This window comes from Rhinopithecus bieti, unplaced genomic scaffold (genome assembly GCF_001698545.2).
Source record: "Rhinopithecus bieti isolate Rb0 unplaced genomic scaffold, ASM169854v2 scaffold_81889, whole genome shotgun sequence".
In the NCBI taxonomy this organism is placed as follows: domain Eukaryota; kingdom Metazoa; phylum Chordata; class Mammalia; order Primates; family Cercopithecidae; genus Rhinopithecus; species Rhinopithecus bieti.
The window spans coordinates 361,392-375,443 of NW_016830131.1; the positions used below are offsets into that span (position 1 = coordinate 361,392).

The 14,052-nt window shown below is 38.6% G+C and overlaps 1 protein-coding gene across 5 annotated transcripts in view; it reads left to right on the forward strand.

Annotated features, from left to right (window-relative positions):
* PARP11 (poly(ADP-ribose) polymerase family member 11) overlaps positions 1-14,052 on the forward strand; it is a 55,909-nt gene that overhangs the window by 36,676 nt on the left and 5,181 nt on the right. For all 5 annotated transcript variants that reach the window (XM_017865199.1, XM_017865196.1, XM_017865200.1 and 2 more), the window contains 4 exons: positions 1,044-1,119; positions 5,387-5,459; positions 5,540-5,670; positions 13,355-13,506. In XM_017865199.1, coding sequence (XP_017720688.1) covers positions 1,044-1,119; positions 5,387-5,459; positions 5,540-5,670; positions 13,355-13,506 — 432 coding nt within the window. The remainder of the gene's footprint in view (positions 1-1,043; positions 1,120-5,386; positions 5,460-5,539; positions 5,671-13,354; positions 13,507-14,052) is intronic.

Here is a 14,052-nt window from a genome sequence, read left to right on the forward strand (position 1 = left end):
GAGTTCCCCAACCCTCTATGTAATGATCCTGTTTCAAAGGCGTGGGTATTAGTATTTCACATGTACTCTTTGCAGATTTCAGCTCCAACCATTCTGCCCCTAGCCAACTCAGGTTTTCTCTATAAAAACGGTAAAAAGTAAACTCAAAATGAGATGGTCCAAGAAGGTGGCATCACAGGTCTTGCTCCACATGCTGAGATGATCCTGCTTGTTCCCTGAACAGTGGTAAATCCAGTATGTGTAGAGTCTAGGAGAACACAGAAAGGACAGAACACACTTTATACTAGCCTTGGTCTGGGTGGGTAATCCTAATCATTCTGAAATGGAATGATATCAATTAGATGAGGTAAACTGGCTAGAATCTTACATTAAGAATCACCACTTAACTTTGAGGAATGAAGAAATGGACCTGGTAAATATTGCCATGACTGAGGCATGGATGAAAGAAGAAAAGGATACCTTTAAGTAATTAGTCTCGTATCACTAGAATCTTTTTATGTAAGTTTGTACTGGGTCTAGCCAGGTTTTCTATTTTTTAGGTTTAGTTATATAATTAAGGAGAAATCAGGAAATGTAGAAATTTTTGAAATTCTGTAAGTTGTACAAGTTTTATAATCATTTCCAAAATTTTTGGAGAGATAGAAGTACATTTTTCTACTTAATAAACCAACCACATTTAATACTGTAATTTCTCTCTTTCTAGTACTCTTAGCTTTCCTGAGTTTAGAACTCTCCTAGTTTAGTGTCTGTTTAACCTAAATGTGGTACAGAAGGGGAATAGACGGTGCATACTGAGCAGTGGATGAAATTAGCATCTTTATGTGTGAGCTTAGATCAAGCAATGAAGCTGTGCTTCCTTGAATAGCACCTTCACAACATGATCCATAGCGGTATGCTAAAGTACCCATAATATACTATGCTGGCCAGCTCCTCCCAAAGCTCCTTGATTCTTGATCATCGTGTAGCGTGGCTGTTGATCTTCATGACACTTTATGCTACAGTGTGTTTTTATGACTTATCTAATATCTTGTCTTTGTGTACAGAAATGAAGCAAATGAATCTCACCACTGGAAAGCAGCGCTTAATTAAAAGAGCCCCCTTTTCTATCAGTGCTTTCAGGTATGGTAAAGAGAATAGGGGTGGAAAGAGTGGGGTTTTTTTTTTCTTACTATTGGACAGAAAAACAAATAGACTGAAAATATTTTGGTAGGCCATTTGATAATATTGATCTTTTAATCAAATTTTGGGCCAGGCGCAGTGGCTCGTGCCTGCAATCCCAGCACTTTGGGAGGCCAAGGTGGGTGGATCACGAGGTCAGGAGATCGAGACCATCCTGGCTAACATGGTGAAACCCCGTCTCTACTAAAAATATGAAAACATTAGCCAGGCGAGGTGGCGGGCGCCTGTAATCCCAGCTACTCCGGAGGCTGAGGCAGGAGAATGGTGTGAACACAGGAGGTGGAGCTTGCAGTGAGCCAAAATCACACCACAGCACTCCAGCCTGGGCGACAGAGCAAGACTCCATCTCAAAAAAAAAAAAATTAATTAAAATAAATAAATAAATAAATAAATATCAAATCTCTCATTTGTTGACAAAATAGCAACATTATTATTTACTCTAAGTGCTTCCTTTCATGTTATCCTTTTCCTTTCTTCTTGTGTATTTACATTTTTTAATTCTTTTTTTATTTTTTTTTTTTTTTTTTTTTTTTTTTTTGAGGCAGAGTCTCGCTCTGTCGCCCAGACTGGAGTGCAGTGGCCAGATCTCAGCTCACTGCAAGCTCCGCCTCCCGAGTTTACGCCATTCTCCTGCCTCAGCCTCCCGAGTAGCTGGGACTACAGGCGCCCGCCACTTCGCCCGGCTAGTTTTTGTATTTTTAGTAGAGACGGGGTTTCACCGTGTTAGCCAGGATGGTCTCGATCTCCTGACCTCGTGATCCGCCCGTCTCGGCCTCCCAAAGTGCTGGGATTACAGGCTACATTTTTTAATTCTTTATAACAGTTTACATGGTAGTTACAAAATGCCTTGTGGTCTTTGCTCTGAACTCATAAAATAACTCACTGAGGTAAATTTAAATTGTTAACTTGGAAATATTCTCTCAGAGACATACAATTATTGGGGCTGTAAGAACCAGGTAATTGTTCACTTTGTTTCCACCTCCATTGATCTCCATTGGTCAACTCCTAGAAGTAATTTCAAATTTGTAGCGACTAAGGGAGACCTAAGGAAGGTGGTAGAACAGTGGACAACAGTATTGCTTTCTCTTCCCTGGAACTTGGTTACAAATTTTCTTTTTTGCTTGCTCTGGCCATAAGAAGTCTGAAAAAGGAGTTATAAATGTCAGAAGACAATAAATATTTATTATTCATGTGAATGGACTTGAAGGAAGAAAATCTTAAAGCATGTCTCCTGTTTTCTAAAATGACTCTTCAAGCAAGTATTGAAATTCTTTTGTTCAAATAATTTAAAATGAAACTGAAAAAAAAGGTAGCGTGTTAATTAAAAGAAATATTTTAAGTTTCTATCAGTTTGTTTCTCGACTTTTGTTTTTATTTTATCATTTACTTTGGTTTTATTTTAGCATCATGATTTAAAAGTTATTCCAAGTACTTATGTAAGAAATGCTCTTGTACTTCTGTGGAAAATAGAGAATAGTATTTCCTTACTAGCTACGTCATATCCACATTTTTTAGTATGAATAATGTAATAAAAGAGTTACTTATCTTCAGAAAGTATTTAATCTGGGAGAAAAATGAAAAATGAGACATAATAATGGAAGATGTTATTGTAATTGTACATTGTATCTGCTGTGCTTTGGTGGAGGCAAGAAGCACTGTGATGGGATCAAACACTTTGTTCTGTCACAGACTGTACAAACCATAGAACAAAGACAGGACAAGGAGAGAATTAAGCAGAATAGAGGACAATAAGCAAGATAATAATAAAAGGAGAGGACTGTTTAGGTAAGATACAGTAGGGTGTTGAAGGTCAGTAGGTGCTGATACAGAAATATTTATTTACTGTGGGAATACATTGAGCATTTATTACATGCAAGGTTAAGTAATACATGCTTCCTATTGGCAAGGAGTTATTTAAGGCTGTTGACTACATGAAAACTAAAAACATTCTTTTGGTCATAGCTAAAAGATACTTTAGGCCAAGTATGTTTTAGGCATTTTTTTCTCACAAAAAATTGGTAAAATATTTTTGTTCATTCTTGTAGTTGAAGGGGTATTCTCCATATTATATGAAATACTTTAGAACTCTCTAAATAGGAGATCAACATGGGCAAATAATTTGAACAGTTCATACAACCTCACTCATAATAAGAGAAAACAATACCAGACTGATTTTACTATCAAATTGACTAAAATTCAAAAGTTTGATCTCACACCTTTTTGGAGTGGTTGCGGGAAAGTAGGCAATTTCTATATTTCTGGTGAGAATGTCAGTAGGTATGTTCAAAGACAGCATTTGGTTGGTATCTGTTAAAATTATGAAAAAATATATTCTTTGACCTCGAAATTCTATTTCAAATACGTTATTTTACAGATAGACAAGTGGACACGTAACATGACAGATGAACAAATGTGTTCCTGCAGCATTTTTTTTTTTTTTTTGAGACGGAGTCTCACTCTGTTGTCCAGGCTAGAGTGCAGTGGTGCCATCTCGGCTCACTGCAACCTCCACCTCCCAGGTTCAAGTGATTCTCCTGTCTCAGCCTCCCAAGTAGCTGAAATTACAGCCTCACACCACCATGCCCAGCTACTTTTTTGTATTTTAGTAGAGACGGGGTTTCACTGTGTTGTCCAGTCTGCTCTTGAACCCCTAAGCTCAGACAATCCATCTGCCTCGGCCTCCCAAAGTGTTGGGATTACAGGCGTGAGCCACTGCGCCCGACCAGCATTCTTAATACAGTAGCAAAAAGTTGGAGACAAGCTAAATATTATTATGGTATATCCGTATGGTGGAATTCTGTGCATCTGTACAATAGAATGCATTCATTCATTCATCTAGTACTTATTGAGTGTGTACTATGTACCAGGCTCTATTGTAAGCACTAGGAATAATGATACTCTCTATGTACTGTTACAGAAAGATCTCTAAGAATCTATGAAGTAAAAAACAAAAACACAGGTGCAATAAATGTATGCTTTATGCTACCATCTGTGTGGGCAAAGAGCTTGGCTTATATTAACCTAAAGAAGCTCTGGAAGAATACCCAAGAGACTAAAATAATAATTACCAGGAGATGGGGCAAAAAGTGAGACTTGGACATAGCAGGGACTGGAGTGGGAGGAAAACTTCTCACTGTATATTTCTTTATACATATTAATTTTTAAACCACATATTTGATTTTTTTCATTAAAATAAGTTTGAAAAAAGTAAACTAAAGATCAGTTTGAAATTTATTAATTTCTTTAGTAACCTCCAATCACTGGAGGCGATTGGTGTGTCATTTTCAGCCTTTTACTGTTAAATCCCTCAACATCACTGTGTTTTTCTGTGTTCACATCCGGTGGCTTGAACATGTTTGATAGTTTTTTTTTTATTTTATTTTATTTTTTTTTTTGAGACGGAGTCTCGCTCTGCCACCCAGGCTGGAGTGCAGTGGCCGGATCTCAGCTCACTACAAGCTCCGCCTCCCGGGTTCACACCATTCTCCTGCCTCAGCCTCCCGAGTAGCTGGGACTACAGGCGCCCGCCACCTCGCCCGGCTAGTTTTTTGTATTTTAAGTAGAGACAGGGTTTCACCGTATTAGCCAGGATGGTCTCGATCTCCTGACCTCGTGATCCTCCCGTCTCGGCCTCCCAAAGTGCTGGGATTACAGGCTTGAGCCACCGCGCCCAGCCCTGTTTGATAGTTTTTAAGATTTGCTGACTGACTGTGCTAATAACCGTTAAAGTTAGTGGGCTGTTGGAGAGAATAGTGGGCAATTAACAGAGAAAGGTTTAGGTTTGAGTTAGATCTTGGAGAACATTGAATGAATGGTTGAGGAGTTTTGATTTTATTCAATAGGCAATATAAGCATGAGTTTCAGCCTTTTGTTTTCATCAGGAGCTTGATTTTATTTTTAATTTCTTTGCCTAAAATCTTCACATTTTAAAGAAATTTTGGGAATTTCAAAAAGCAACTAAGCAACTGTTTTTGAAATTTTATGATATATAGGGTTGTATATTTTCCATCAAAAGTTCACTGTTCAACATCTAAAAGTAGCACACATAGACATTCAATAGTTTTAAATAAAGAAACCAAAGGCTATATTTAATTGCTTTTGTCACAATACCCTGAAAATGAAAATTAAGCTTTGAAGAAAAGGCTAAATTCTTGACAGTAATTATAATCAGCTTCTGATATTTTGTTTTGTCTTTTGCTATTTCAAGTTACATCTGTGAAAACGAGGCCATCCCTATGCCACCACACTGGGAGAACGTGAACACTCAAGTACCATATCAGGTAAGAGCAGAATTGATTGAATATACCATGAAAGAAATCGGAAAGGACCGCAATAAATCTATACAAATTTATTTTTCCAGCTTATTCCTCTGCACAATCAAACACATGAATATAATGAAGTTGCTAATCTCTTTGGGAAAACGATGGATCGCAACCGAATTAAAAGAATTCAGAGAATTCAAAACCTAGATTTGTGGGAATTCTTTTGCAGGTAAGATGATTTCTAATCTGAACCTTCTCCTTACCGCTAAGTCTTTTATGGTTAAAACATAAATATTGAATTGTGTTAATTTTCAGTGGTGTAGACATGCTGTTTTTCTCTTGCCATGTTTTGACCTGGTCTCAGGGCTCTTCTTCAGCATTCTCAGGGAGTGAAAGAGTTGGTCTGTAAACTTGGCTTGTAACATTGCAATGTGAGAAGCTCCTTCCTTTCAAGGTTTAGAACTATGCATCTTGGCTGAAATCAGCATTACAGAGGAGTGTCGGAGCTGTTTAGCTTTGTTGATACGACTTCCTTGGCTCAGCCTTTTATTAGAAGTCTCTGCAAACACTGTTTTGTTTTGTTTTTAACAGTCATACTATCTTGCCAGTAATCTTTTGCCTGTTTTATTTTAAAGAACACTTTAAAACATATCTTCACATTTCTTGCTTAGCCTAAAGTTTACTTTGTAGATTTAAAATCTCAATTCCTTACTAGATTTCAGTTGGAAATGACCCATCGGGTGACTCAATGTTCACTTAACCGAAAATAAAGTCCATTACAGAAAACTTAAAGCTATTAAAGGTATTATCCAAATTAGCCTCTTCTGCCGTATTTTTTATGACATGTAAAAAATTAAAATAAGTGGTTCTTTGAAATATTTTCAGTTAACGTTTGTAGATGAGATTTGATTTCTAATAATTTTAAGTATATAAACTGACTTTTAACTTTTTATTCAGAGAAATTGCAAATAAACACAAAAATAGAATCTAATATAATGAACTTCATGTATCATCCTGATTCAACATCTATCAAGATTTACCACACATAAATTGTCTCCTTTTTTGTTATTATTGTTGTTGCTAAAGTATTTGAAAGCAAATCCCAGACCATAACTCATTTCATTTCTATATACCTGAGAATTAGGCTGATTTTGTTTGATAATGATACATGGAATTCTTTCTTGGTTCTGACTGACTAGTTAATATGGCCTGCGTACATTTCTGGTTTTATTCTCATAATAGTTTATGGTAAATAAGGGGCTTTCAGCTTGTGTTCTTTATAGTCTCGGGTCTATTGGCCAAACCAGCTTTTACTTCTAACAATAACTGAGGTTAACTGGGTTTAGAAAGTTTAATTTAGTTCTTGTTTAGATGATTCTTTTGTAGAGGAAGACAGAAGCCTCTGGCTCCTTTGACTTCATTCTCTCAGTGAATAAAGTAAGTTTTTCTAAAATAGTCTGATGAAAATTTAATTCATTATTCTTCCTCAGCCCTCTGAATTGGAGATCAAATTGGTCTCCTTCATAACTTGAGTCCCCAATTAAATCATAGTGGTAAAAATGTACCAGTAATTCCCCAGAACATTTTGTACTAAGAATTTCACTGGAAACAGTTTTACTCTGGTGATGCCCTTCATGGTTTTATGTAATGTCAGCCTATAGAAATCTGTGATGGTAAGGGAACCTGCCACCTGCCATGACAGTACAAAATACTGAGTCTCATTATAATGGCAGCCTGTCATTTTGACATCATCCTGAAGAACTAAAATAACTTGGTCTGTCTCACTGTCATGTAACCTATGACTCACCATATAGGTAGTCAGGCCCACATGAGTACTTCCGGCAATAGTTTTCACATTGCCTAGGCCTCTCCTACTTCCCCCACTTCTTCTAACAAAAATGTCTTAGTACCTACTTTATGACAAGCACTGTTCTGGGCACTTGGGATAAAATGGTACAGAGAACCATAGCTTGGAGAGCCAGACCATTGTAACACAGAAATGTGGGGGTCAGCTCAGGGCCTCATGGCAGCACAAACGGAGGGGATCCATCCATCTTTGCCAATGAAAGTAGGGAGTGTGGAGTGGAGTGGGGAGAATTAGGGAGCCCCAGACACCAGTTGATAGGAGAAGGGCATCTCGGGCATCGGGGCAGTAAGAGCCAAAGTCTGGATGTAAGAGGGAGCACAGAAAATTGAAACAGCTTCAGATTGAACAGAAATTAGGTAGAATGGTATCAGGAGGCAGAGCATGCAGGAGTTTGTAGTAGCACCACTGGGGTGGTGGTTGTGTGATCATCTTTAGTAGCCTTAGTTGAGTTGGATCGAACCAGAGTGGAAGTCAGAGAGTTAGCAGGGGCTAGACCATGTGGGGCCTTATAAGCTAAACTAAGAGGTTTGGATTTTTTCCTGGGACAGTAGAATGCCATTGTAGAACTTTAAGCAAGAGAGTGGTGCATCTGATTTGCAGTTTAGAAAAATAATTAGGCTTTGCAGTGGAGAAGGGGTTTAAAGTAGTGGTTCTCAACTGGGAGTGATTTTACCTGCGGGGGGACATTTGGTAATGACTGGCATCATTTTTGATTGTTAATGTGGCAGGGTGGGGGTGCTTCTGGCATCTACTGGATAGAAGCCAGGATGCTAAACATCATACAATGCATGACACAACAAAGAAGAAGCCTTCCACAACAAAGAAGTGTCAAACACAAAACTCAGTACTTTAAAGGGATCACAGTTTGAAGCAGAGAGACCGATTTAGAAAATTGTTTCAGTAATTAGACTGAGACACGTTGGGTTGCCTGACCCAAAGTGGTATCTGCTGTGATGGAGCAAAGAAGACAGTTTTGAGGTATTAAGGTTATAGAATGATAGGGCTTGGTGCCTCACTTACTGTTTGCGATGGGGTGGTAAGGGAGATGAGAAGGATCACTCCCAAGTGTTTGGCTTGTTTGTTTTACTTGACTAAGGGAGTCTCAGTAGGAACATCTTTAGCGATGATGGAAAGGGAGTAGTAGTTGATGTATAGCAGTTGACATATGGGTCAGGAGTTCAGAAGAGTGGTGTAGACTAGAGACAGAGAGATTTTGGAGTCGTTAGAAAATGTGGGGTAATAGAAGCTATAGGAATGAAGAAGATGACTAGGGAGCATATGTACATTAAGAAAAGAAGAGGGCCAAGGGTCCAAGTCTGGAAGGGATGAACAGAGGAAGAGAAAACCCAAGGAGGGAACCAACAACCACAGAAAGTGGGAGAAAACCAATAGACGATGTAGTCACAGAAGCTGGAGGGAGAATGTGGTTTACTCAAGCAGGTGCCATCTGTGCGATTACATACTGAAAAGATGTTAAGCAGGATAAATTTGAAAAGTTCCTTTGCATTTTTCAATAAGAAGGCCATTGGTAACCTAGAGGAAAGCAATGTTGGTAGACATCATATTGTGTATACAGCAAATGTTGACAACTTTTTCAAGAAGTTTGGCAGTGAGGAGGGTGAGAGATGTGAGAAGACAGATAATGTGGGGTTATTGTTATGTTTTTAAAATTTAATCATGGGAGAGAACTGAACATTGTAATCAGAAAGGACCGATGGAGAAGGAAAATTTTAAAGACTCTTAGAGAAAGAGTGGAAGGGCAGTTGATGGATTCCAGCTCCTGAAGAAGTGTGATGAGATGAAATTCTGAGAACATGTGTCAGAAAGGAGATAGAGAAGCATGGTCCAGTTATGTTTACAGATAAGTCGAGGTAGGGGATGAAAAGAGGAGTTAGGTTAAGGAGTTCCTTCCTGATACCTTCCATTTCTTTTGTGATGGAAGAAGGGAGGTCACCTACAGAGAATAAAGTGTTCGGGAGGTGTTGATAAGAGGAAAAGGAAAGGGGAAAGAGGAGATTTGAAATGGCCACTGTGGATAATGGGGTAGAACGAGCTATCTTGGGAACCATAGGATTTCTGTCAGCATTGAGGGCTTAGCTAAAGTATGTGAATTTATGGGGCAACCCATGTTGTGTAATATACTTCAGAGTACAAATGCAAGGGCAGATAGTGGAGATGGTTGGATTGATCCACAGCTGGAAAGCATAAGGCAGCAAGGACATAAGAGCATCTTATTAATAATGTGAATTTAGATCAGAGATTCTCGAACCTAGTTGCAAGTCAGAATCGCCAGTGGAATTTGCTAGCTAGTAGAGACATCTGTCACCCGCCGCAGATCTACTGCATCAGAACCTCTGGGTTCTGACGCTTTCACCTTGAAACAATTCTGTAAGTGGTTCTGATGTTCAGCAGGATGAAATGTGTTCTAAATCTAGGTAGACTTACTTTAATCCAGAGCATGGACGTATTCTTGCTGCAGTGCAGAGCATGTGGCATACACACTTTAGCCACTCTGGCACTCTAGTCCCTAAGAGGTGGATCACTTCGAGACACTTTGAGAAGTGGGTGTGACAGTACTTTCAGTAAGTTCAGGAATGATTGTGGATCTGGGCAAAGGTGGGCAGGGTTGTGAAGAACTTAGTGTAGTTCTGTGACTTTCCTTGCAGATGTAACTAAAGTTCATGAGGCCCTGGAATTCGACTTTAGCCCTTCTGGGACACCAAGGTCATAGTCTGTGAATGTCCACATTTCATGGCTGCCTTAGTAGGGGAGTAGTGGGCACTAGAACAGACTGTGCCGTGGGGATACAAAGCTTTAACCACCACGCCCCTGCTCTGTGCCTTCAACTGGTGTATACACACCATCTAATCTAGGAAGTAAGCATTGTTTTCCATCCCTGCCTATACCCATACTCCATACCCTTTAACTCACAGTTTATTTATAATATCTAAGAGAAACTCCAGCGAATTTTCAAACCGAGATTCACTCGAATTTGTGCCTGAAAAGTAGTGATAAATGAATTTTTTTCTTTTTGACACAGAGTCTTGCTCTGTCGCCCAGGCTGGAGTGAAGTGGCGGGATCTCAGCTCACTGCAAGCTCCGCCTCCCGGGTTTACGCCATTCTCCTGCCTCAGCCTCCCGAGTAGCTGGGACTACAGGCGCCCGCCACCTCGCCCGGCTAACTTTTTTGTATTTTTAGTAGAGACGGGGTTTCACCGTGTTAGCCAGGATGGTCTTGATCTTTTGACTTCGTGATCTGCCTGCCTTGGCCTCCCAAAGTGCTGGGATTACAGGCATGAGCCGCCGTGCCTGGCCTTTTTTTTGAGATGGAGTCTTGCTCTGTTCCCCAGGCTGCAGTGCAGTGGGGCAATCTTGGCTCATTACAACCTGCGCCTCCCGGATTCAAGTGATTCTCCTGCCTTAGCCTCTGAGTAGGGGGGATTACAGGTGTGTACCACCAGACCCAGCTAATTTTTGTATTTTTTAGTAGAGACAGAATTTCCTGAGAGTGGATTCTAGTCATTACAGATCATGAAGCACAACAGTGAGAAGTTTGACATTGCAGACCATGAACCCTGGCATTGTGTATGACACTAATGTTTCTTTGAGAAACCCAGCATGGATTCACTAACGCCTGACTAATAGGATTACCATAGTGGTAGATGGATAGGCCCCTTAGACAGTCTAGCTTGGTTTCTCACTTTATAGTTGTTGAGAAAGTGTCTTTTCATGAAGACAAGATGGAGAAATATGTGCTGGTTGGTATTTCAAAGAGAAAAACTAGTAGCCAAAAAGTCTTATGCAGAGGAGTAACTCGAATGGCATGCATGCTCTCTTCTTGGGTCCTTCAAAATTTTTATCGGAAACTTGGGTGAAAATGTAGAGGGCTTGCTTATCACACTTGTGAAAGATTCAAAACTAGAAGGGGTGGCTTATTTGTTGAGTGAGTAAATCAGCAGTCAGAAAGACCTTGGAAGGTTGAAACAGTGGGTAAAAACAAGTATTATCTTTTTTTTAATTAAAAAAAATTTTTCCATTGTTTTTATAAAGGGAACAAATGCACATTGTTTAAAAAAAGTGAGAACATAAAGTTCTAAAAAAGGAAGTTGCTATAATTCTTAGTGAAAGCACGCTGACTTTTTGTAAAGTAAACATTTGCTAAATGCACAACCTTCTAAGGTTATGCTTAATGGTCTGAAAAGACTATCACAAATAGATCAAAGCGTATACATTTAAATTTTGATACATACTGCCAAATGACTCTTGAGAAAGACCATATGCATTTTCATTTCTGTCTCCATTTAAATGCAAGTATCCGTTCCCGAACATACTCATCAAGCTGCATATCATTTATAGAACTCAGTCTGTGATACGGATATTTTACTGTTATTTAATTTTTACTTTTTAAATTACTATATCAAGTAAAACTTAACTGAAATAAATCTGTTGCATTCAGTTTATAAATCAGTTGTACAAATTTAGCAAGCTAAGAGAGGTCTGGTTTGAAAAAGTCTGGGAGTTTGAACTGACTACACACTCGATCATGTTGATTATGGTGCAGTTCACTGCCCTGGTACCAAAATGCATTCAGTGGTGTTGGTGCAGTCAGTGCTGTCTGATGATATTTGGACTGTTTCTATTTCATACCAACATTTATAAACTAGAAAGTATGTAGCAGATTCTTGTTAACTAAAGACTGTTGGGATAAAGAAAGACCTAGAAGCTGTGCTGTGTCAGGAGTAGTTGAAGGAATGGTGTATATTTAACCGAGAAAAGAAAGCCTAGGTAGGTGTTCATAGTTATTTTTGGATATTTGCAATGTTGTTTTGTGTCAGAGTGATTTGAATTGTTAGTGTTCATAAGAGAATAATAAAGACCAATCAGTAGAAATAACGGAAGGCAGATGTTGGTTTGGCGTTGGGATGGATGTACTTTCCAGCTGTTGCAACTGATCACAAATAGACGGTGCTGTTTTGCAAAGTGAGCAGTTGATGCTGTTGAGTACTTGACACTGGATGGATTGAAGCAGGCGTGAAATAGCTATCAGAAGTCGGGGGAGGGGATTCTTTTAATTTTAAAATATGATTTTAGCTTCAAGAATGAAAATGCAGCAAATAGTTTACAGACTCCCATGTGTCTGCCTATCAGATTTAACATGTTGATGCTTGTCACATTTCCTGCCTCTTCACACAGATACAGGTGAAGTGTTTACCCCATCCCTGCCTACTCTCCTTCTTTCCTCCTGAGATTGGTTGGTGCCTTATTGTTTGTATTTTGTATTTTTACTCCCTGTGTGTGTATACCTACATAATACACGGTGTTATTTTGAGTTCTCTCTTTTTGCAAGATTCTTTTACATGAAATATTATTTTTCAAGATTGACTATGTTAATGCACATAAACCTACTTCATTACCTTTAACTTTTATATATAAATACATGACTATTCATTTCTCTCTGAAATAATTTTAGGCTGTTTTCAGTTTTTGTTTTCTGTTACAATCAGTCCTACATTAAATATGCTTTTATGTGTTAGGATAGATTTATCCTTGGGAAGAGGATTAAACTGGATGGCTTAACGTCCCTCCCAACCCTGTGGTGCAAAATTTAGTCAACTGAACCAACATTTTCTAGTTTCTGAGGATAAAAACCATATGACATGGTCCCTGCTCAAGGAATTCACTGTCTAAAGCCTCTGCGAACGTTGTATTACTTGTTTGTTGTCTCAGTTTTAGGCATCTATAAAGCTTAGCTGGTTTAGACAATCAATTACCTTTACGAAGTTGGGGCATAGCATGGGATAACTAATTTTTGGCATAATTTTCAACCTTAAGTTTCAGTGTTAACTAATAATTTTTGATGAGATGATTTATGTGTCCAAGAACGTTTGAAATTATTTCTTTTCTAGACTTGCTTTGTCCACTTATTATTTATATTAAAGTATTTTCTGTTTTACCCTTTCTGTTGAAACTTGCTCATTAAGATGAACAAATGCTACTTATGGTATATTTCTGTGTGCTTTTGTGTCTGTGTATATTGTGTTTTTAGGAAAAAGGCTCAGCTCAAGAAAAAAAGAGGTGTGCCTCAGATTAATGAACAAATGCTATTTCATGGTACCAGCAGTGAATTTGTAGAAGCAATCTGCATTCATAACTTTGATTGGAGAATAAATGGTATACATGGTGCTGTCTTTGGAAAAGGTAATTATCAGAACTCCAGGTCCAGTGTGAGTCCTAGGAGAGAGTTTCCTCTTTTTAGAGGCATAGAAATATAAATACAAACTGCTTTATGGCAAATATATAGAGAATGAGAAAACAAATGGGTTATAATTGCATTGTGTACCAGAATAGGTACTAGTGTTTTGTTTTGTTTGGTTTTAAGAAAATGATAGGTAAGAATATTAGTGAGCAATAAGGAATAGTGGGGGAAAACTTCACGTTATTTATAATGTTGTGAAAATCCAGGTTTTTCAATTTATGTCTGGTACTCAAGCAAATTAAGGAGAGAGGTGAGGGGAAAGGAACGGGATGTACATTTCATTGTCTGGTCCTTACTTTGTACCTTACTTCCAGCAAGAGAACTGACTACTATTTAGGATCAGGATATGCTACATTTTGAAAATGTAAATTAATTTTAAAAATAACTACTAAAGGCCGGGCGCGGTGGCTCAAGCCTGTAATCCCAGCACTTTGGGAGGCCGAGACGGGCGGATCACGAGGTCAGGAGATCGAGACCATCCTGGCTAA